The sequence below is a fragment of the Equus caballus genome, chromosome 28 (genome assembly GCF_041296265.1).
Source record: "Equus caballus isolate H_3958 breed thoroughbred chromosome 28, TB-T2T, whole genome shotgun sequence".
NCBI lineage: Eukaryota > Metazoa > Chordata > Mammalia > Perissodactyla > Equidae > Equus > Equus caballus.
Window position 1 is genome coordinate 25,853,882 of NC_091711.1, and position 24,843 is coordinate 25,878,724.

A 24,843-nucleotide genomic window follows, 5' to 3' on the forward strand; every position below is an offset into this window, starting at 1 on the left:
TTTTTCCCGTAGCCCATCAGCCAGGAAACTATCTTCTTCTTGTTATTATCTGTTGCCCCTCTATTTGAATATAAGCTCCATCTGGGCAGGGATTTTTTTCACTTTTGTTCACTGCTGTATTATTAGCACCTAGAACAGTGCCTGGCACATCGTGGTGCTCAAGAAATATTTGCTGAATGAACAAATAAAGGATATAGAAAATCATTGTAGTGACAAAATTTAATAGTTAAATAAGAAGCCTTAGGAGTTAAGCTTGTTTATATTCAAGAATTCCTAGATAGTGTGTCTTTAGCAATTTGGAGATTTGGCCTTGCTCGTTTTTAAAAAATAAGTTAATGGTAAAATAGGTTTACATTAAATTATCTTAATTCATTATTTGCATAATTTTAACATTCATTTAATAAAACAGTTTAAATAATGTCCATTTTCGTAGTTTGGAAAATTGGAATTTAAATTGGTTCAGTCCTCTTTTTGTTGTCTGCTAACTCTTGTTCATACTAGGTTGTTTCCTCCTGTGTTTGTTTGTTTGTTTGGGGGATATTGTCCTGCCCTTGAACAGGACTATGTCTGAAGAGATCCCTTGCTGCCTGGATTCATGGTGTGTTCCCCCAGAATGGATTTTCTAGTTTCTCATGCCAGACGTTCCTAGGTATGATCACTCTGGGACTGATTTTTATGTTATTTCTTAGCAATTTCCTAGGCCAAAACAGTGGTATAGTTGTGAACCCCAAACTCTGGATCCATCAGTGACTCATTTCTTTGGACTCATATAGGTCCATCATTCCTACTGTCTTTTCTCCTTTGTGTAAAGTTTTTTAATAATTCATCAAGGAATTGTTACTTCTAATAGATGTGTCTCATTCCATCACCACTTGTTTTCTAGGGCAGAGCTGCACTAAATTAGGTACTGGTGTTACCTGCTGTATGGGAATCAGAAGTTCCTCACATGCCGTGACCGCATAATTTGATGTAACATTCTTGGCTAATCTTAGAGTTAGATCAAGCCTAGCTCTTTTCATTACTTAGGATAAAGTGAAAAATTTAAACCAGAAGTTAAGATAAACAAGTCTGTAGTTTGTTTTGAATGTTAGCCAATACATTTTGTTGATCTAGGCCTTTTTTCTCTTTTTTTTTCAGGTTTTGTTCCAACTCTGGGTGGCACAGAGTTCAGAGTTCTTCAGACGGTTAGCCCTGTTACTTTCTACAGCTAATTCACCTCCTGGGCCGTTCCTTACTCCAGCACTTTTGCCTCATCATATTTTATCCGATGTGACTCAAGGTCTCCCTCGTGCCCATTCTGCCTGCTTGGAGGAGCTTAAGCGCAGCTATGAGTTCTATCGGTACTTTGAAACTCAGCACCAGTCAGTGCCCCAGCGTCTATCCAAAACTCAACAGAAGTCGAGAGAACTGAGCAACATTCACACAGCAGTGCGCAGCTTACAGCTCCATCTGAAAGCATTGCTGAATGAGTAAGTTTAGAAGCCATTTAAGGAAATGTTCCTGTGATTAGCAAGCTTCATTCTTGTGCCATTGTGGTTGTTGGCTTATGTCCTAGCTAGAAAGAAGAAGCCAAATTGAGACCTGCAGCATGAAGGATGGTTTATAGCTATGAATGTAGCAGAGAAACAATGATTTGTAAGTACCATAATTCAGGGGAGTCATTTACAGTTTTCACTTTGCCTGATTTCAAAAGAAAACCTAGAAAGATGCGACAAAAGCAGATGTTCATTCTGTTTGAGAGCTGAAGTGGAGAAGTTTATGAAGAATGAGCTTGCTTTAACTCTTTTTAAGTAGGGCTCTTAAACTGGGACCTGCAATCTAAGAGAAATATCTGCCAGCACTGGAACGATAAATTATAAGAAGTGGTTTTTTTTAAAAAAAAAAAAAAAGGTATTGTTATGTATAGTTGAAGAGTAACATATTGCTGACTTTCTAAATAAATTCAGCAGCTTTGGACATTTTTCTGTAGCACAGGAAAGGCTTTTTGACCCCAGTTGAATAGTATAACGTAGGGCCCATAGTTTATATTTGTTGGTCTTCTACTTTGCGTAGTATTGTTGGTACTCTGCCTTAGTAAAGTATAGGTTCCAGTCATTCCAGTGAAAATTTTCTGTGACAGAGACTTGCAGTTTAGGACTGGATAAAATGAATGGTTGGATTCATGTTGTGTTGGTAATCGGGAGGGTCATAGGAATTTAAAGACTGCAGTTGGCGTACTTGGCCCTAGATAGCAGGCAAGAAGTGGAAGGGGGAAGGCAGCAATCAATTTTGAAAGATAAACAAATGGTTCAAAAGGATTTGAAGTCTCAGTAAAATCTAAAGACTAGTTTACTAGAGTGAGGAAGGATATAATATACAAAGGTAGGAAATTAAGGTCAGAAAGACATTTTGAGTAGGTAAGTTTTTACCCACCAATACAAGTTCTGAGCTAGGTACGTAAGGCTGATGTTAAGGTTAGGACCTAAGGAAAAATTAAGCTATGAGGCAGGGATGTTCTGCTGGCCTTAGCTGCTCCCTGCCTTCCACAGGGAATATGGGAGATGAGGCGATCTCCACCTGAGTGGGTGGCAAAGGCTGGATCATCATCAGAGGAAAACAAGATTTCAGTGGAAAGGTTGCATTAGGCTAATCCAGTGTCTCTAGAGAATTAGTTTTTGGCAATAGAATCAGAAATATACAGGGCGTAATGGAATGCATTAGAATGAGGGATGATGGCTCAGAGAAGGAAGAGTGCTACACTGGATGGGCATGAAAATGAAAAGGAGGAGCTTTGTACCTTGGGATTATGTGTGGAAAGTATGTTCCCTGTTTAAAAATGAAATATTCTACACGTTATGGTGTGTCACCTTTCAAAAATTTTTTTTTTTAAAGATTAGCACCTCAGCTAACAACTGTTGCCCAGTCTTCTTTTTTTTTACTTCTTCTCCCCCAGTACATAGTTGTGTATTCTAGTTGTGAGTGCTTCTGGTTGTGTTATGTGGGATGCCGCCTCAGCATGGCCTGACGAGCGGTGACATGTCTGCACCCAGGATCCAAACCAGCGAAACCCTGGGCGAACTTAACCACTTGGCCACGGGGCTAGCCCCTCAAAATATTTTAACTAGAGAGTATACCAGTCACAAACCATCATATCTGATTTGTTCTATAGCACTGCTGTACACTCAAAGTGTTATCTAAATAATAGTTTTGTGTTCCATTCCTCCCTCTCACTTGTCCCCTTTGCTGTTCCCACTCTAACTTGCCTAAACTAGGACATAACCCTTTAACTGTTCTCCCTGCCTCCAGAGTGCTCACTGCCCGATTAGTGATTCTAAGGCATATATTTGCTTTCTCACTTAACTGAAAATCTTCACTGGTTTCCGAATGTAGCAGCTTAGACCAAAGTCTGTATAAAACATCCCATAGAACGGGTTTGCCAGAACCTGACTGCAGTCTGCTTTTCTGTCTTTATTTTGCACTCCTTTCCTTCAGTTTAGCCAAACTATATAAATGCCTTTTTCCATGTACCATCTGGAATGACCTTCCTCATCTTTTGTACATGCTCAAATTTTATCAATCCTTCGGTGCTACCTCAAAAATACCTCTTCCTCAGCTGTTCCCTGTGTGTACCCATAACTGGTAGTAACTTCCCCTTCTGAATTCTTGCAACACTGTATCTTTCTTTCTCTGTGGATTCAGCCCCGCTTTACAGCTTACCAGCTGCATGACTCCAGACAAGTTTCTTCAACTCTCTGGGCTTAATTCCTCATCTGTAAAATGGAAATAAAATGGTATTATAACTTTGATATTTATTGTATTTATATATGTATAGTTTCCCTGATTCAATCATAAGTTTCTTATAAGTAGGAAATGGACTTAATCTATCCTTTCAGTTCATAAAATGCCCACTATGTGTGCAAGAAATATTTGTTGAATAAATATATGATATTCTTTATGAGCTTTTTAAAAAATTGTGGTAAAGTACACATAACATAAAATTTACCATTTAAGCATTTTTAAGCACACTATTCAGTGGCATCAAGTACGTATACATTGTTCTGCAACTGTTACCACCCTCCATCTTCAGAACTTTTTTCATCTTATAAGCTTATTTCTTAACTAAGCCTTGTGAATTATAAATTTTCCTTTTTGTATTTTAGAAATCTGTTTGTTTTTCCTTATTACTCAGGGTAATAATTCTTGAAGATGAACTTGAAAAGCTTGTTTGTACTAAAGAAACACAAGAACTAGTGTCAGAAGCTTATCAAATCCTAGAACAGAAATTAAAGTTGATTCAGCCCCATGTTCAAGCGAGCAACAACTGCTGGGAAGAGGCCATTTCTCAAGTGGACAAACTGCTACGAAGGAACACCGATAAGAAAGGTAACTATGAGAGATTTCTTTCACATACACTTACCAGAAATGCTTATTCCACTCTGGTAGGATTTTATCAGGTGTATTTCTTATCTCCATGATGAAACTGACTTGACAAAATTTCTTAGTTTACTTAAAAAAGATTGAGCTTATACGTACAAATTGACCCTGAATATAAAGTCTTGCCTCCTATTATTATCGCCTTCTATTAAACAAAAAATTAATATTATTTAAAGTTTCCCTGAATCATATGCCTCCTTTTTAAAAAACTTAAGTGAAGGGATAGATTTTAATAGTATTATTTAATTATTAGAATTTCCAGAAACTCTTTTCCAGTTAGGGTAATAATGAGTTTCATAGTCAGGGGCCAGAAACTGAGTTTTGCTTTTAAGATAAAATACTCAACAGGAGCCTGGCCTCATGGCCTAGTGGTTAAATTCTGCATGCTCCTTTTTGGCAACCAAGGTTCAGTTCCTGGTGCAGACCTACACTGCTTAGCAGTGGCCATGTTGTGGTGATGACCCACATACAAAATAGAGGAAGATTGGCACAGATGTTAGTTCAGGGTGAATCTTCCTCATCAAAAGAAAAAAGAAAATACTTACTTCAGTCATTCAGAAATAGTATACAGATGCCATAATAAGTGGTACTGCATATTTGTTATTAAGGGTCTAAAATGTATTATTAAGTGCCATTATTTAATGGTAACATCAGAGTGCCTTGTACTTGCTAGGTAAAAATGCAGTCTTGAAGTTTTCTGCAAAACTGCTTTCATTTGACCCAGCTTTTATACTTGTTTTTTAATTAATTTCACTGATTTCCTTGTAAATGTTCAGTATATTAATGTTTAAACTTGTGATACAAACCAATACGGTGTTTATACCTTGGACCTTTATGATGAGGTTGATCAGATTTATGTACAGAAATTCTGTTGCTGCCAAAGATAATTAATGCTTTATCATCTTATTAGTCATTGTTTTGTTTAAAGCTAGATCTGTCTTACTTGGTTTAATGTCTTAAACAAGCTGAATAAGTCCTTACAGTAAAAGTATTAACTTTTTTCAAAGAAAATGTTACCATGCTAATTACTGATATATTACCGATAGATTTCCTTTATATCTCAAATGTAAATGGTGAATAATTTTTTCTACAAAGTATACATTTGCCAAGGGTTTTTGATATGTGTAAATATTTATGCATATTAACTTTTTGATGTGAGTTAAGGCTAGAGCTTTTGCGTACATTTTCTGTAAGTAGAAACACTGAGAAGACCATTGGGTGTTAAAAGATGTATCCCATTCACCCCTCCTTTAGCATACTCTGAGATGTTGAATCTTGGTCATTCACTTAAACATGATTGTTAAAACTGTCTCCAAATCATTGGGCAGGTGATACGCCATTTCTTAATTATGTACTGTATGTGTGGCTTTTGCTCATAGGTAATAACGATATGAATTAAGACCAAGTAATTCACAAACTTATCTCACTGAAACGCTCATAATGACCATTGCTGTACAACTTGAAATAAAATGTTTGAATTTTTTAAGAAACAAGTGATTTAGTTAGCAATATCTTTTTTGTTGTTACTTCAAAATTACAGGAATATCACAAAAATAGGTCATCCGACTCTCCAGTTGTTGACAGATTTGCCTTATCTCTCTGTGTATGAGTCTGTGCATTCTTTTGTTGATGTTCTGCACCATTTGAGAGTAAGATGCAGACGTGAAATCCCATTACCCCTAAATACTTCTCTTTGCATTTTTGAAAAACATAGACATTCTCCTCCATACCCACAGTATACCATCAGAATGAGGAAATCAACACTGATATAGTATTGCTCTGATGCACAGACCTTGTTCTGATTTTACTGATTAGTCTAATAATATTTTTGTATGTCCAGATCACACGTGGCATTTAGTTTTCTTGTTCTGTCTTCTCCTTTAGCTTTTCTTGTCTTTCATGATACATATTTTGTAAAAAAAATACCTTGAGATTATATAAATATCCTTTCTGTATCAAACTTTTTCCCATTATTAAGTATACACATACCGTATGACCCAGTCATATCATAGCTAGATATTTTCTCTGGAGATATAAAAACTTAATATTCACACAAAAAACTATACTCATATTTTATAGTGGCTTCATTCATAATCACTAAAACTAGAAGCAGCCCAAATAACCTTGAGCTGGTGAATAGATAAACTGTTTCATCCATCCATCCAATGGAATACTACTCAGCAATAAAAAAGAAATGAACTGCTGATACATCAGTAAGATGGAAGAATTTCTAATACTAATGCTAATCAAAAGAACCCAGACTCAAATCACTCCATACTATATGATTCCATTTACATGGCATTCTTAAACTGGTAAAATTTAATAGGAACAGAAAACATTTCCATGGGTATGAGGAGTTGGATAAGGCAGCATTAGTAAATATTTAAGCTGGAGCTATCCTATATTTTGATTGTGGTGGTAGTAGTGGTTACATGACTCTAATTTGTCTAAACTCATAAAATTATATACCAAAAAGACTGAATTTTATAAGTGAATGAAATAAAATAAATTAGCTTAAAATTTTTTCACCCAGGGGCTGGCCCAGTGGCGCAGCAGTTAAGTTCGCACGTTCCGCTTTGGTGGCCCAGGGTTCGCCGATTTGGATCCCGGGTGCGGACATGACAAGGCTTGGCAAGCCATGCTGTGGTAGGCGTCCCCTGTATAAAGTGGAGAAAGATGGGCATGGATGTTAGCTCAGGGTCAGTCTTCCTCAGCAAAAAGAGGAGGATAGGTGGCAGATGTTAGCTCAGGGCTAATCTTCCTCAAAAAAAAAATTTTTTTTCACCAGCTAGCTTTAGCATCCATTGATACTTTTTGCTTAAATTAGATTTTGCTTAAATTAGATGGCTGCCAAATAGTAATTTTCTAATTCCATTTTTCCTTTTGTACTTCTTAGTTGGCATTCTATTATAAAGTAAAGCATCCCTCTTTTCCACTTATTTACTTATTTATATCAATATGGATGCATGGATTCTTCTTTTTTTTTCTTTTTTTTTAAGATTTTATTTTCCCTTTCTCTCCCCAAAGTGCTCCAGTACATAGTTGTGTATTTTTAGTTGTGAGTCCTTCTAGTTGTGGTATGTGGGATGCCATCTCAGCATGGCTTGATGAGCAGTGCCATGTCCTCGCCCAGGATCCGAACTGGTGAAACTCTGGGCCACCGAAGTGGAGCATGCAAAGTTAACCACTCGGACACAGGGCCAGCCCCTCTTTTTTTGAAGAAGAAAAAGATTAGCGCTGAGCTAACATCTGCCACCAATCCTCCTCTTTTTGCTGAGGAAGACTGGCCGTGAGCTAACATCCATGCCCATCTTCCTCTACTTTCTGTGTGGGACACCTGCCACAGCATGGCTTGTCACGCGCTGTGGAGGTCCGCACCTGGGATCTGAACTGGCAAACCCCAGGCCACCAAAGCAGAACGTGCGAACTTAACCTCTGTGCCACCAGGCTGGCACCATAGATTCTTGTTTTATTTGATGAATCATAATTTGTTACTGTTATATTATTGTTTTGTTTCTCAAATTGTCCAAAGTTTGACCAGAGGGAACCCATTCAACATGGTTTGTGTCACCAGCATTCTTTGAGCTCTTCTTTACTTTCTTATACTTTCCTTGCCCCCAGTCCTCGTATCAGCCATGTCTCCAAGAGGTCCTCATTTCATTTTTTGTTTTTTCGTGAGGAAGATTGGCCCTGAGCTAACATCTGTTACCAGTCTTCCTCTTTTTTTTTCTTTCTCCCCAAAGCCCCAGTACATAGTTGTATAACCTAGTTGGAAGTCATTTTAGTTCTTCTGTGTGGGATGGCGTGGCCTGATGAGCAGTGTGTAGGTCTGCCCCAAGGATCCATGCCAGCAAACAAACCCCGGGCTGTGGAAGCAGAGCCCGTGAACTTAACCACTCAGCCACAAGGACGGCCCCAAGCCCTCATTCCTTTTAATGGAAGATTGCATTTAGAAACCAAGATCTGGGTGCTATATGCTCATAGCCACCAGGATGTTATTGCTTTTACCACTTCTCAGTGTACAAACCTGGGAAACATATCTGTGTATATACATTTAACACACGTATATCTATTTCTATAGCTGTCTGTCCATATGTGTTATAAACCATAAGTTCACACCAATACCTCCAGTTTAATTCCAACACCACTTAATTTATTCTGTCCTTCCCCCTTTCTATATTTGTACCTACTTTTTCTGATTATGAGAAACTTGGCTGTCATTATCTTCAATATATTTATTTACTCAATCCTTTGTATATAACCAATCACCTGACACTATGGATTGTCTCCTACTAAGCCACATTTCCTGCCGACTCACAGCTACTGAGAGTTCTGCCCAGCTCAGCCCAGCTTGCTTTGACCACACCAGCCCGTGCCAGCCAACCCTGGTCCCAACCAATTATCTGTCATTACTTTTAAAAGGTGAAAATCTAGAGGCTAAAACCATACTTCTTTTTAAGTGGAGAGAAATTGATGAAAGAGAGCTCGATATGAGATTAAGTAACCCTGTGATTAGATACCAAACACCAGTTTTAGTTTACTTATTTATCTTTTTAGATGTTTTTTGTTGTTGTTGTTGAGGAAGATTGGCCTCAAGCCAACACCTGTTGCCAATCCTCCTCCCCTTGCCTGAGGAAGATTGTCCCTGAGCTAACATCCGTGCCACTTGTCCTCTGTCTTGTATGTGGCACATGCCATGGCATGGCTCAGTGAGTAGCATGTAGGTCTGTGCCCGGGATCCAAATGCACAAACCCTGGGCCCCCAAAGTAGAGCACGCAGACTTAACCAGTATGCCACTGGGCCAGCCCGATACCAATTTTAAATAACTAATCAAAGTTGAACTCACCTGGGTGATCGTTTCCAGCTATTTACTTGTGAAATTCACTTCCACTTTTAACTTCTGAGTGTAAAAATAGTACAATTGAAGTGCAAGATTGAAGTTTGTCTTTTGTGAGGAAGGGTGATAGTCTGTCTTGAGACTGTTCCTATGCCTTGAGCAAAAGTTGATTTGTTCAGCAAATATTCATAGAGTACCAGTTGTATGCCAGATAGTACTTAGTGAGCTGAAGGGGGAGAAAACCAGGTTTTCTCCTCCAAGAGCTTAAATTTAACTTAAATTGTAAATCTACTGATTTACTGCTATTAACTTTAATATCCTTGTTTTTTAAATGAAAGTTATAATCAGAACAAGTTGGACTATGAAATTGGCAAAATAGTAGTAACAAGAATATTTTTTAATTATATATTCACTAATTTCTGTGCGGCCTGTTTCTTTTTAAGCCAAGCCTGAAACAGCATGTGAAAACCCACACTGTACTGTAGTACCGTTGATGCAGCCTGCTCTACACATCGCAGACAAAGATCCCATCCCCGAGGAGCAGGTAAGGGTGAAAATTGTTTTTTTCCCCCAAAGAAGAGTTTCATGTACACAGTTACCTAACTTTCTCTGTAAGTGAAGTTATAGGATAATTAATTGTTGAATAAGTTGTTGAATTTATGTTTCTTGTTTTTTTATAAAGATTTTTTTTTTCCTTTTTCTCCCAAAGCCCTCCGGTACATAGTTGTGTATTTTTACTTGTGGGTCCTTCTAGTTGTGGCATGTGGGATGCCACCTCAGCGTGGCTTGATGAGCAGTGCCATGTCTGCGCCCAGGATCCGAACTGGAGAAACCCTGGGCTGCCGAAGTGGATCACACAAATGTAACCACTCGGCCACAGGGCCAGCCCCTGAATTTATGTTTCTAATGAGCTTCAAAATCACAGTGTAGTGTATTGAGTTTATATCAGATCGTTAGTTCTTAGTGCCTTGAATTTGAATCCATTGAATCTACCGGCAGATTTTCTTGTTATTTGTATCTAATTTTCCATTTCTTAGACACTTAAAAGTGATTAAACCCATTAAAAATAAGTGAATTGACAGAGGTACCTTCTGGGATACTGGAAATGTTATTTTTGTTTTGTGAGGAAGATTGACCGTGAGCTAATATCCATTGCCAATGTTCTTCTTTTTGCTTGAGGAAGATTGTTGCTAAGTAACATCTGTGCCAGTCTTCCTCTATTTTATGTGGGATGCTGCCACAGTGTGGCTTGATGAGTGGTACTAGGTCTGCGCCTGAGATCTGAACCTGCAAACCCCAGGCCACTGAAGCAGAGCACACGAACTTAACCACTATGGCACTGGGCCAGCCCCTCGAAATGTTTTTATCTTGATCTGAGTGGCGGTTACCAGTATATACACATACATAAAAATCCTGTACAGTTAAGATTTGTGCATTTGACTGCATGTATGTTATACCTCACTTTAAAAAACAAGTTTTTAATGATTGCATTAGATATTGACAAAGATTTCTTTTGCTCCTCCTAAGGAAAACTTCTTTTCCTTAGGTCATGTTGTCTATTCAGTATTCTTAATTGCAAAGGGAGACCCTACATGGTTTAACAAACAAGAAATTGATTAAAATCATTAGCTGACAGAATATTTCAGCGGGCCAGATAATCAAGCTTGAATCAGGCTGGGGTAAACAGCCAAAAGCACTCAAAAGAACTGTTCCAGTGGCAATACCACTGCCTAGATCACTGGATGCAGACGTTGCCACTTGCTCCGTCGTTGCTGAATGATGAAAGCTACCTTCAAACTTTTACCTCTGGAAATGATCTGCCACCATCCTTGCCAAAATGGGCTCCTCAAGATGCTTGCTGCTTTTATAGCAGACTTCTGAATCAGATCTGATCCAGGTACATCTTGAGGATCCCAAGTCATTTTCCTGAACCATAACTGCAAGAGAGGCTGGGTGAACAAGAATCCTACCCTCTGCCTTAGAGATGGAGAACCAGAGGATGAGATATTGCCCAGACCTACCAATAGTGTTCAGATTTCCTAGGAAGTCAGAAAGAACCACAGATGTCTACCACAAAAAGACTAACGTACCTGACCGCTGCCCCACACCACCGGCCCTGCTCATTTTGATTGGTTTTGACAAAGCTAATAACTGTAATCTTGACTAGATCTATAGAGTAGTATCAGAGTAGAAAAATAATGATTGAACTTGTTAAACTTTCTTATCCACAGCCTTTGTTTGTATCAACTGTTAAGTTGTTTTAAGATGTCAGCTTATCTATAAGTATGTTTTCTTTGTTTGCCCAACTACTTTAATGACCTGTGCCGAGAGTCCTCATTTTTTAATCTTGGAGATGGGTAGGTGCAAGAAAATGGATGCTCCTAGGAAACTATCTGCTTGAAGTAAAGTGCTTTTTGTTGTATTCATTTTCAGGAATTAGAAGCTTATGTTGATGATATAGATATGGACAGTGATTTCAGAAAGGATGATTTTTATTACTTGTCTCAAGAAGACAGAGAGAGACAGAAGCGTGAGCATGAAGAATCCAAGAGGGTACTCCAAGAATTAAAATCTGTGCTGGGATTTAAAGCATCCGAGGCAGAAAGGCAGAAGTGGAAGCAACTTCTGTTTAGTGATCACGGTAAGCACTGACTTCAGAGTAAAAGCTTATCTCAGTGTAGGGGATTCTTTTTTCTTGAACTGTGAATCTTACTTTAGCTATATAATTCTTATGGCTTTAATTTTAGGGATCCATCAGTAAGTATAGTAGTTTTTCTTCTAGACGTGAAATCAGTTTGATCAATAAAAAAGTAGGTATATAATCAAATTGGGAATATGAAATCACACTTTTTCATCAGTTGATTTTTTTACTAAATTTGTTTTAGAATGGCCAATGGGTTGAATAAATTAGAGTGTTTTCAAATTTAGTGAATTCGAGATTCTAAACTCTGTTATCTTTATGTTTATATTATAGATGCCTCAATGAAACACAAAATAATAACTCTATGTTCATTATTGAAACAAATGAATTAAGACCTAACCACTTAGTTACATCATTAAGGTTACTTCATTGATTTGAGCACTTAAGTAGATGGGAGAAGAGGAGGTGCCTCTGTGCGCAAAGTCTCCATACTTGGATTTGGACCAAGTTGGATGACTGGTAATACCTGAGATTAGCCTTAAACTCCCTTATGTTTCCTGCCCTGCTTTTCTTTAGTCAAACTTCATGGGAGGCAGGGGAGGGAGTGAAGGGACACTTAATACTTGGCATTATCAAACTACCTAATTCCTAGTTGAGGAAGTAATTCCTATGGATTTCTAAGAAGGTTGAGTGGGGCTTCCCTTCCATTTTTGAGCATGACGCTCATTTTGGGGTTGAGCCCAAAACCGACTGCCTTCTTTTTCCCTTCCTCTTTTTCACTAGAAGTATATACCTTACCTATACTTCTGGAAAATTCCCCAGGGTTTTCTTCTCTTGGGAGCCCTACTATTCTCCCTTGTCCAGATGTACCTTGGACAAGATGTATCTGCGAGCTCCTTCCAGGTGTTTCTCAAACAGCGTATTGATAATGACTCTTTAACTTAAAAACCTATAGCGGTTCCTTTCTTGTTATATTAAATCTAAACTCCTTTACCTGGTTTCAAGCCTCTCCATCATGAGTCCGTCATATCCAATTGTATTTCCCACTATTTCTAATAAAGATATCTTCTTCTAGTTATATTTATCTCATTAGACTATGCGTCCACAAACTTGCTGTTTTTATTCATGAAGAACATTCATGCTGATCCCTTTACCAAGAATTCTCTCTTTCCCCAAGCTGTCGTCTCCACCAGTCTCCCCTGTGAATCCTCCTCTGACCGCTCCAGCCCTTCTCTGACACCTCTCCTACCACTGCAGATGCTCACACCAGAGGGGCACAGTAGTGAAATGAAAGCAGGTCTTGAGCAGCACAGCATATAGTAGATTAAGAACTTCCCCCCCCAAAAAGAACTTCCCAGCAGCAGCAGTAAAAATAGAGTTTCTGTAACCTGCTTGTTCATATATTGGGCCTACGTAAATCAGAGATTAAGACTATTACGTTTTAGGCTTTGTTGTTTTCTATGTGGTCGATTGTATTGTCTCTATAATTAAATTACAGTCTCCTTAAATAGGGGCTTTTTTATCCCCCTCAGTATTCATTCAGCAAATTATTCACTCAACAAGTAGTTATTGAGGCACTGTTTACTGCTGTATATCCGTAGCACTTGGATCAAGAGACAAAACTCCCTCCACTCCCGGAGGCTTATATTCTGGCACGGTGGAAATGCACTTGTCCGCTGACCCATTATACAGATTATATCTCCCCATTTAATGAGCAGTATTCAGGAATATCAATCAACTTCTGATATATGTTGCATTCTTTAAGAACTGACAGATTTATAGACTAAAGCTGTACATGAAGACTGAAAATAGCACTGTATATGAACTTGTGTCCTTTTTTTATTTAGTATTTTCTTCATGTAGCTTTAAAATTATCCAATTGACAGTATGGGCAAAGATTTAGCGAGAGAAGTGTGCCTCTTTTCAGGTATGTGCTTTGATAGTTTACATTTGAAAGGGCAATAATGCTGATTTAGTTTGTGAAAATAAGTAAAAAGCTGCTGATACCATAAAATGCTTTTCCCATGAAAAATTTCAGTACATCTTCCAGAGTTGTTTTCATCTCTGCCTACAGGGGTAAAGTCCGAATGGAATTAGAGAGGGACATTCTACAATGGAACCTGCTGTGGCCATTTTTTTCTGTTGTTGCTGCTTCTCTAGTGGAGTTACTGCAGCTTAGGGATCTGTTTCTTGGAAATGGACACGTTTTACAAAATTATTTTTTAAATAAACGCCAGATCTTCAAGACGCACTTTTTTTCTTCCGTCATGCTTCATAATATATTGTATTGTACTAACCCCTCATACTGGGAGGAGAGACTGCCTAGCAAGCAACCCACTGCCTACTAACATCAAGAGGGGCTAAATAAACTTCATTTTCCTTGAAAGGACAACTTCTGCCGTATGGATGTAATATTTATGTATTATGCTTTGTACAGTAGTTGATCTTAAATACAGATTTTATTTCATTTTATATTTTTCTGTGGCATTACAAAATGTGTAGAAGTTATGGCTTTGTTGTCATCAGGGTCTTGTTAGGTGGTTGGCAAGTAAGTTGAATTATATGTTGCATTTTTTTCCCCGTGCTGTTTTAACTTGTAAATATATATGTGTAGAACATACGATTATTATCTGGATTCTTAGGCATTTTATCTGACAGCTTATCAGTGAAAACTATGTGCTTATTCTTTAATACAATGTTTCTCAAACTTTCATGTGCATCAGAATCAAGTGGAAGGCTTGTAAAGCATAGCTGGTCCCCACTCCCAATTTTCTCTTGGGTAGCTCTGGAGTGGGGCCCAAGAATTGCATTTCTACCAAATTCCTAGGTGATGCTGACTGATGCTGTTGGTTTGGGGACCACACTTTGAGAACCACTGCTTTAATATTTTGAATGAGAATATGTGAGGTGTTTTAAAATCTCCATTAAAACCCCATCTCACTTCATTTCTTAGGCTTTTTACCTCTTATAAAGTTCTCTGGATTTACAAATTTACATTGATTTTACTAAAAAATTTTATTTAGCTTTTATTTATTTATTGTTCTTTAAAGAAAAAAACTACTAGGAGTGTAAAGTTTAAATCATTGCTGGGTCCTTAGTTATTATTTTTCTTTCTTTCTTTTTTTTTTCTCCCCCCCCCCCCCTTTGAAGCTGTGTTGAAATCCTTGTCTCCTGTAGACCCAGTGGAACCCATAAGTAATTCAGAACCATCAGTGGATTCAGATATGGGGGAAGTTGGTAAAAATGATACTGAAGAGGAAAATAGTAAACTTTCCACAACTGACAATGAAATAAGTAGTAGGACTGAGTATTTATGTGAAAACCCTCTAGATGGTAACAATAAAGACAGTTCTGCAAATGAAGTCTTCTTCCAAAGAGCTGAAGAAAGAGTGTGTTACCAATGTGACAGTGAAGATGAATCTCAGCAGGCAGACGTAGGTGGCCTGGCCACTGCCCGTCCAACTCCCAGGGATTCGTCACAGCCCTCCATTAGGCAGAGGCTGGCACAGCTACATCTGTCACCGGATTTTACCTTCACTGCTGGCCTCGCTGCAGAAGTGGCTGCTAGATCTCTCTCCTTCACCACCATGCAGGAACAGACTTTTGGTGATGAGGAGGAAGAACAAATAATACAAGAAAATAAAAATGAGGTAGAAGAAAAGTAAGACCCAAGATTGACACGAAGGATTTGAAATTGTTCCTTTTTTAAGAAAGTGTTTTAGCTTCAAGACTAGATATTCCACTGGAAAGGGAAAATGAGTGTAACTTTACTACATATAAAGCTAAGATGTGAATTTACAGGAAGAACCTTGTTTTGAACAACTGATCTGAAAGTAGTTACCTGTAAATGGCAGATCCTATAGAAAATAAGAGGAAGGTAAGGGCTCTTTTGCATAAACTGCTGTTTTGTTTGCAGCACAACTGATTGATCTTGGAAATTCTTTAAGTACTTTTAATAACAAATGAATTTATCATTTCTTGCCAGAATTTGCTGCCATGAAATGACTGGGATAATTCTGTTGCAAGAACATTAAACATTTAGTATGACTCCTTTTTACTGTATTCTTGCAGTTAATAACTGCAGCTATTATGTTAATAACAAGTTGTTTGTATTTTATTTTTGTTTATACCAGTCTTAAAACAAAGATGCAGGTTCTGAATAAAAAATAATTGAATCCATGCAATTGATGTGTACTGGGATTTGGGACTAAAACGTAGTTTTATAGGTACTTGGGGTATGATGTATTTCTTATGTTTCCTTGTTCATATGTGTATTCACTATTTAATTCAAAGATTTCCTAATGATCTTTTTAAGAAAAACATTGTATCATTTTGAGAATTACCTTTTCAATTTTTTGTGTGTTTATGTTTTTCTATTCTTGTTCCAACCCTAGAGATAATGTCAATGTGGGATCCCTAAGGATCCAAGGCCTCAGCCCCAACTTTGCAAAAAGTTCTTTTTATCAATTTGCCTAGAGATAATGGGTGCCATTATCACAAGCAAGTCAAGATGCTACTGGCTTCTAGCCTGAGGCTGTACGGTCTCCACCCTAATAAAATTCTGGAAACATCCTGTCAGCTTCCTGGAAAGCATCCTTGTCTCCTTAATACTTCAGTTACATACTACCTCTTAAAAGAGATTGCTTTCCAAATTGTTCGATCTCATCTGTTTTGTGTTGTGATTGCATTTTCAAAGAGTGATATTTTCAGGAGTATGTTGTTTTTTGAAACCTATAGCTCCTATGCACTGATGTAGTTTATAGATGTTATTTGGAGAAAATGTAGGAATAACTCAATTTATGCTGCTGTCCTAGAAAGGAAATTACATAATGAGTCTAGATTGTCTTTAGAGTTAAGAAACACATTCGAATTCCTGTAAGTTAGCAATTCCAGTGAGTAAATTTTCATATACCGAAGGGGATTTTTTTTTTAATGACCTCAGGATATTTATTTTTTATCCTGAGGAAAAACTTTGTTCTGCTTTATATGAATAGTAGAGATCCTTTGTACTATAAGTGATTCTGCCAAAAATTCTGAGACTTATCCATAATTATGCCATTAGGAGCAAAATCTTAGGGCGGGCCTAGTTTACCACTTAGAAATAGTTAACTAAATTCCAAGGAAAAAAGTCTTGTGTTGTAACTGACTATTATTTCTTAAATAATAATACTGAGAGTTTATGTTCTTTTTAAATTAGTTTGTCAACTCCTTTTTTCCTTGGCTTTTGAAGAAGTAATTATGGAAAAACTTTGCAATCTTTCTTTTAATCTATAACCTTACACAGGAAGAGAGTTCAATAATTTTTAATTCTTTTATTATTTATTTCTTTATTACACCAGTTTGAGAAAAATATCTTCATAATATTATATCAGTTTTATTCAGTGCTCACTGAGGTGATACTTTTTAATTTTGAAAGACTAATTTTAATCAGGACTTCCTAATCTTCCAGTCTGATCTGTTCTATTCACTAGTTGTTACTTAGCTCCATGAACATTCTACTTGTTGAAATCGTGATACGAGGATCTTGGAACTTTAATTGAATGTTCTTTTGTTGTGTAGTTTTCAAAATTTCTTTCATCTTTGAAAATATTTCCAAGATAAAATATTATCTTCTGTGAAAATTCCTATTGTTCTCTTATAATAATCTAAAAGTCAGTGTTTCTCTGTTTTTTCATCAGGCACTTACATTAGAATTAATTGGAGGTCCTATTTTCTTAAGTGCACATTTGGGGCTATATTCTCAGTCATTCTTAGTCAGTCATTTTGGAATGAGACCTGATACTTATGTTCAGTGAAATCTAAGAACCTCTGTCTAGGACTTTATTCTTCTTCTTATGAATACCTTAGGAAATAAAACAAAGATCCAATGTAATATAAGTGGGCATTCTTGTTTGTTACTTTTCTAAGAATATTTCACTTTGTCTTACCAGGCTTTTGACTAGTTTTAATAGCTGCCATCCTATATCCAAAAGAAGCCCTCTGGGAAAAATATTTTGTGGAGAAACCTTGTAATTGTGCTTTCCAGATTTTACAGTGGTATTTTGACTGTATAATTCTTGTTAGGAGTAATATCCTAACAGCTTTTAATATGAACATTTCCATAGTTTGTTTTAAATGTAGTATTAACATAAGAATGCATGAAAAACGCTATTTATTTGGGTCACTCTTGAGCACAGGATTTTTATGCTTTGCCTACAGTTAGAAAAGTCATGGCAATAAAGATCTGGTGACAGTTACTGTATTTTAAATCCCTTTTTTCCAGCTTTCATTAAAACTGCTTATCTTCTCTAGGGCCAGACTCTTGCTGGTCTTTGATTTACAGTCCTCTGCTTATTTTTACAGGTTGTCTGTATTATCTGACTTCTTAAGTCCTCATTAAAACTAATTGTACTTAACAGTGTCTAATGAAATAATCAGGAACTGATGCATTGACTCAAGTTTGATTTCTGAAGTTACTGAAGACAGGCAAGTTGGGAGAAACACATTTAAGGCAAATTACTAAGGAAATTTAAGAATATGGATTTAAGCCCACATCCATCATGGAAAAGCTGTGGGTGCAGCTGACCTAATAATGTCATGGGGAGTTTTTCCAGCAAAACCAAAATTCTCTGGATTCCTAAATAATGTTTGCAATTTCTGGCTTCTCAGAAGTAGTTAAAAAGGAAATAAAACTTTTGAGTCTGCAAAACAAGATGTGGTTATAAATATTTAGTTAGTAAAATAGGTCAAAAAGTTAAAAACTCAATTTTTAACTAAATAAATAGTAATATTCTGATTCATATAATAAAAGTGGTAAAGCTTTTAATATTAAAGCATATAAAGAATCAAATTCCAATACATTTCACAAAATTATAAATCAATGGAGTGTTAACTAGAAGGGACCCTAGAGGGCGTTTCATTCTGGTGACTGACTTTTACTTTTATACCATCAATAATGTAAAATATGAACTATTTTGATAAATTATTATAAATCATGTAGGAAGAAAAGTTCAACTGATTTGGTTTAATCCTAGTATATTGTTTCTATACCCAAACAAAACAAGGAAACAAGAACTAATTACTGTCAGACTATGGTATAGCTCAGCTCACTTGTTTGAACTGAAGTGGGTATCATGCCTGAATGACAACCAGACAAAGCATAAAGATTGATTTATACTTCCAATTCTATTTATAAGAACATATCTATGCAATTCACACTTATATTAGAAAATGAAGCTACAAATGTTTTAGAAAATAAAATATGGAAAAAATGCCCTTAGTACAGTAACAATTCATTTACCTGTCATCATTCACAGGTAACTAAGTTGCATGAGTTAATTTTTCAGGTAACCAAGGCGAATCCATTTAATCATTAAATTTTTTAACAGTTTAGTGGGAAATTTGTTAAAATGTGCTTCCTGCTTCTTCACTTTTTCTAGAGTATTTAGGATATAATTTTAACTTTTTCTTTGTCATCTTTAAGAACATCAGTTCCTGTCATGGGGTGATAAACAGAAATTCGCCTTCATGGCCTACTGAGATCTAGACTGCCCCTTCCCTACGTGACCCTGCACTGCTATGCTTTTTGAGTTACATCTGTCTTTCACAGTTTCTCTATCTTCCCTTATAATCAGCTGTCACTTTTTGCTGCTGTCTTGTGTGCCTGCCTCCTGCACTAGGCCTCTAATTCGCTGCTTCTAATCTGCTGAGGACTGAGAAACCAGATTGCCAAGCTTGCTAGAATTGTGTCTAAAATAAAGAGTAAGTAGACTGAAGAAGGCTAAGGGGCTTTTCTGTCTGTAAAGTGCATGGACCTTGTGGTACCTGTCTGGCTGCTCAGCATACTTTCGTTTCCACTTAGTTCTCTACTAAGAACTTGCTGAAAATACTTGGTTGACTATTGTGATTGCCATACATTTGAAGTATTAATTCAGCTTTTACATGTTGATGTTTCTGTGTCTCTCCATTAATGAATTTAGCTGTAAAAGAAAATTTGACTGTCATCTTTGTGTAAATCATTGTGTATATTTTAGGAAAATGTTAGATATTTTGGTTTTGTTCATTTTTCCTTGTATAGTACACAGACTTAAGATTTACAGCACTATAATGTGATTTATAGTTTATCTGTTCACCAAGATTTATATTCTAGAGCTATTGGTTTGAGACTAAACATGCATGGCTAATTTAGTAAGAACTGGCTAGCTGAGTGTTTGGAGAATGAGTCATTCTAGATATCCCAGTTTTCTGTAGAGCTTAAACCTCTTTAAGCATTAAAATTTTTTAGAAGAATTTCTGAAGGAAATCTTTTTAAAACTTAGTATGCATTCCTAAACAATATATGAAAGACATTTTAATCTTTTTCAATGTCAAAATGATCATTATTAGCATTAGTTGTTATACTGTGATAGACTTACACCCTGAGGACTGTATACCCCTTTACCTGAATGGCTCCATTCTCTGCCCTGTGTTTTCAGTTTCTTGTTTTCTAATAGTTCTGATTCCTCCAATTTATTTTACTGCTTGCTTAAGTGTGCCTGTAGCACTAGCCTTTCTCCACCTTCATAATACTCTTAGTCAGCTTTGGTTTTGGAACCCAGATGACCAAGACAGCTAGAGTAATGTATAAAGTAAGAGTACGTTGACTCTGAAGACCTGAAGTACTGGATTAGACTTAAGTGCGTGGATTTTGTGACCTCTTGCTACTGTTTCATTGCTATCTTTAAAAAAAGTGGTTACTAGATTAGATATCTGCTCTCAAAAGAGCTATTATTGTACAAAAAGAACCATTTTGTTTCTATACTTTACCTTCTCTATATTTCTGCCCTCTAATTTTTTGGCTCTGATTAAAATCAGTCCATTTGAATTAGAATTTTCTATAGTACTTTCTATTTGAATTGGATACCACATGCTGCTAAAAGTTTCTTTGGCTAGATTGTTTTTTTCATGTTTCGGTTTTAGTTATTTTACAGAAATGTATCTTCATTTCCAAAACATGAAGTAGGCTGAGCCCTGGAAAGTAAGAAACTTTCGTTATTGATATCACAGAGAATTAAGAAGTAATAAGGTTTTTAGGCTGTAGGCAGTTATACCATGAAGAATTTATTCTTTGGTCATGCAGCTCTTTAAGACAATATCTTTACTTTTTTGTTCGATTAAATGTATGTTAAAAGCTTGCCAAAAGTTATCAGTGTTGGATCAGTGACAGATATTTGAATGACTAAATTCCCACTGTCATTCTATATTTTGCATGTTTAAATTATTTAATATGTCAAATAAGCATGATGGTTTTTCTCTCTTGAATGAAAAATAAACATGAAATTTGCATGTTATAATGTTTGCAAGTAAAATTCAAATCTGTCTAGAAAGAGCATTGAACAACTTAGTTTTACCAACAGGCTGACTGTGTTTTAGTGACCATTGTTGAGTCATCCTTCCATCAGATGCAGGGTAATTGGAAAATCAGTCTGCTTGTTTCATGGCTGTGCCTCATAGTCAGTTTTCAGTTATTTGTGCTACTGGAAGGGAATTATGATACAACATTCATTAAAAAAATAGATGATCCAAACCAATTTCTGGAGTTGAGCCTGCCTTTACAGAGTAGATAGTCATGATGCTGAACTTGGGTTGGTGGTACAAGGAGAAAAATTCTCTTTGAGTGTAGCTGTGAGAGGAAAGTGATTCTACTCAGTGTAATTGCTATAAACCAAAAAGAGGATGAATTGATTCCAGGATTCACATATACAAAAGTTTAACATGAATAAGGAGTTGATGTGGTGGATATCCTAAAATGTATGGTAAATTAAAATGCATGTAGTATTTTAAATGTTATACATTTTAATATATTTTAACCTGTCAGCAGTTAAATTAGTTTGTTTCATCCCTATTTACTGAATTTCATTTGGCATATATTGAAGATACTATTGCAATAGGGCAGTGTGTGTCTACTTCTGACCATGCTGTTTTTAAAATGAATGTATTCTATGAGATATTGTTGTAGAAATATGTATTTCCTCTCATATTTATATCCTAAGAGTTTCTCAAAATAAGGGATTATTTTACTATTTTGGACTTGACGTTTTTCACTTTTGTAGCATTTCCTAAAGCTTGGCTTCCTACAAATGAGTTTATCATTGAACATTTTTTCTAAAACTAAAACATGTCTTTTACAAGTTTATTCTTTTATAATATCCTAAGAAATTGCATGTTATTTTTCCCCTCCCAAGTAAATTCTTACATTAAGTCCATTTCTAAATAATAGTGTTTTCTGCACTTTTATTGTACCAACCTGTACCTTCTGTTCATGACTTAAACAATGCTTACTCAGCCACAGTACTAGCATCTGGCAACGTACAGAAAGCTCCAGAAATGTAACTCCTATCCCTTAAAGATTGGCGTGTGGTCCTGGTACAGCCCTGGAGGTCCATATGAGTGAAAGCCCAGAAGTCTACCTGAGCTGAAAGCACTCCCAAGGAATTTGGTTTTGTTTGGGTTTGTTCTAGGTATGGTCCCAGGGATCCCAGATCAAACCAGGCCCCTGGGCCTATCCTAGAACCAACCTAAACTCGCGCATCATTCCTGGAACGTCAAGAATGTGAAGACTGAAGATAACCTGAGGCTGGCTAGACATCCTGTGTTCACCAAGACTCACTTTTTTTTTGTATGTGTGCCTACAATTTAGCAAGAACTGGTTGGTTAATCCTTCTAAAATTAGAGGAATGACAGTGGATAACAAGGTAAAGTCTTATCAGGCTTTGACATTATAGTAATTTATCACAATAGAAATGTGATATTTAATATGTTTATTATTAACTGCCAGTGAGGAAAATTGTTCTTATAACTTTTATTATCAGATTTCTATTTTTGGGTTAAACAACTTAGCCACAAAAAAAATTCTCCCCCAAATGAATGATTTCTGGCTTCATTTTTCTCAGAGACTTTCTACTCAACAATATTCTATCAGTCTCATTTAACTAATTGTTCATAGTTTCTGAAAGTCCTTGGTCTTTGCCCTCAGGCTCCACTGCTAAGTGATTTTCAGTTCTTGTTTCTGGAGGCTTAATGGCTTTTTCTTTTAATCCATTATTGAATCCACCACATTACTTTGAGGTCACTTTTTGAGGTTCAGATCTGGAAAGAACCTTAGCGTCATTTGTAGACACATCTTAGCATCGTTTGTAGTTCTTGTTAGACTCAGTGTAGGCTGCATTTCAGAATCTGCTGTGGTTGATGAAAACAAGCAAGGATGATGGAGTGGAAATAGGTTAATACCTCACATTTTACAAAAGTATTTTGCAAAATAAGGTTTTTCGTAAGTTTCTTTATTTTCATTCCCTGCTGCTCTGGATTTTTAAAATATTCTGACCTAGTTTATTCATCAGATGGTCTGACATCGTAATTGTGACATTGCTGTAGTCACATACATGTTTTTACTTAATTTGGAGGGCAGGATTTCTGAAAAGACATGAAAAGACCCAAATCCAAAGGCTATGACACACCATGAAAATGTATAATTTTGGTAATACTGGCATTTCAATGGGTTTAGACCATATTTGAAATCACTGCAGACTAATCAGGGACTCCACATGTGAAAGGAGCCCAAAACTGTGCTGTTCCTCCAAGCCTTGTCACACTAGAAAAAGTGGGTCAGTGGGTGATCCTTTAAAATAGGGCTGTGAGACTATTGAGGCTCATACAGAAGAACTCAACCCTGGGACTAGATCTTTACTACATTCGTTATACAGGTGCTTCATCCCATGGATTCTCTTATTTTTGCCTTTTAAATATTACTATGTTTTCCTTCTCTCAATGTTTTCCTTTTTGCACAGTGTTTTCCTGTTTGTGTAAATCAAAACACTACCTGTTACTACGTGTATATGATATTTCTTTTGATAAAACATTAGGCTGTGATTCTAGTGACCTTTGGATTTTGATTCCTTTTAAAGCCAAATTATTTCAGTGCTTTTATTGTCTTAGAAATTCACTCTTAATTTATGCCTCAATTATTCTCATTCATTTTTCTCTAATGAACTATATATAATTAAAGGGGTGAGCCTTATACTCACTTTCTTCCAGAATTTGACATTTTATATTCACCCAAATGTGAAAATGTTCTAACATCAGCAATCATGTGTCAGTGAACTGATCTGTGAGCATAGTTAACTGTATTTCCTGACATAGCCTGGAACTCTGAACCCATCTTATGTCTGTGTACAATAAGTGGTCTCAGTACTGGGGGCCTTTGCGCTCTTTTTTAACCTTGTTAAATATGAACACTGAAAATAGGAATTTGTGAACATCTTACAGAGTTCAGGCTTGTTTACATAGAAGGTTTGTAAAGTCTGCCTTCACTTCAGCTACTTTTGGAGCATTAAGCTGTATTTTTTTAAATATCATTTGAGAACATCCAGAGATATTTTAATTTTTACTTTTTGACTACTTATGTTTTATATAGTAGACCTGCACATTTCCTACCCTTCCTGAAGACTTGAGATTATAACCTTTTTTAACACAGTACTTTCTTTGAGAACTTTATGTATTTTATCATATTGAATTTTTGTCAGCTGTTTTAAAGGATTTTACAAGCACTCAACAGTAGGTTTGCATATGCCTGTATTATTGTTGTTCCTCCCAAGCTTAAGCAGTCTCTAATAAAATCTGTACTTCTTTCTATCTTTTTTGTGTGCACCTTTTTTATTCTGGTGTTTGCAACATGAATTAGCCAAAAGGTAAAAATTATTGTTCTCATCCTCCTGTCTCTTTCTTCTATTATGGTGTTTTTCAGAATTAGTTAATGTACCCACAGCAGTTGTCTAGGAAAGCCTTGGATTCATTTGTCTAAGTTTTCTTTGGTCATCCAAGTGCCTCAGATGGTAATTTACCAGTGAAAGCAGCAGATTAAGTTTAAAAGCTCCATTTTCACCATTCTCAGTGACTGTCAGCCATTGGATACCTTCTAATCATTTTGTATTTTTT

General features: G+C 36.4%; 1 protein-coding gene and 1 non-coding gene across 16 annotated transcripts in view; both read left to right on the top strand.

Annotated features, from left to right (window-relative positions):
• The window catches only part of VEZT (vezatin, adherens junctions transmembrane protein), a 75,312-nt gene extending 50,772 nt beyond the window's left edge, over nucleotides 1–24,540 (top strand). For 10 of the 15 annotated variants that reach the window (XM_023631499.2, XM_023631494.2, XM_023631496.2 and 7 more), the window contains 5 exons: nucleotides 1,138–1,469; nucleotides 4,169–4,362; nucleotides 9,695–9,795; nucleotides 11,685–11,892; nucleotides 15,043–16,470. In XM_023631499.2, coding sequence (XP_023487267.2) covers nucleotides 1,138–1,469; nucleotides 4,169–4,362; nucleotides 9,695–9,795; nucleotides 11,685–11,892; nucleotides 15,043–15,557 — 1,350 coding nt within the window. In that variant the 3' untranslated portion in view covers nucleotides 15,558–16,470. Of the gene's footprint in view, nucleotides 1–1,137; nucleotides 1,470–4,168; nucleotides 4,363–9,694; nucleotides 9,796–11,684; nucleotides 11,893–13,966; nucleotides 14,441–15,042 lie in introns of those variants that run through there. The other 5 variants (XR_011433689.1, XR_011433690.1, XM_023631501.2 and 2 more) reach the window with 3 other exon arrangements.
• MIR331 (microRNA mir-331) lies at nucleotides 22,342–22,433 on the top strand. Its single transcript, NR_033062.1, has one exon. It is a non-coding gene; the product is annotated as a microRNA mir-331 (primary transcript).
• Nucleotides 24,541–24,843: the final 303 nt, after the last annotated feature.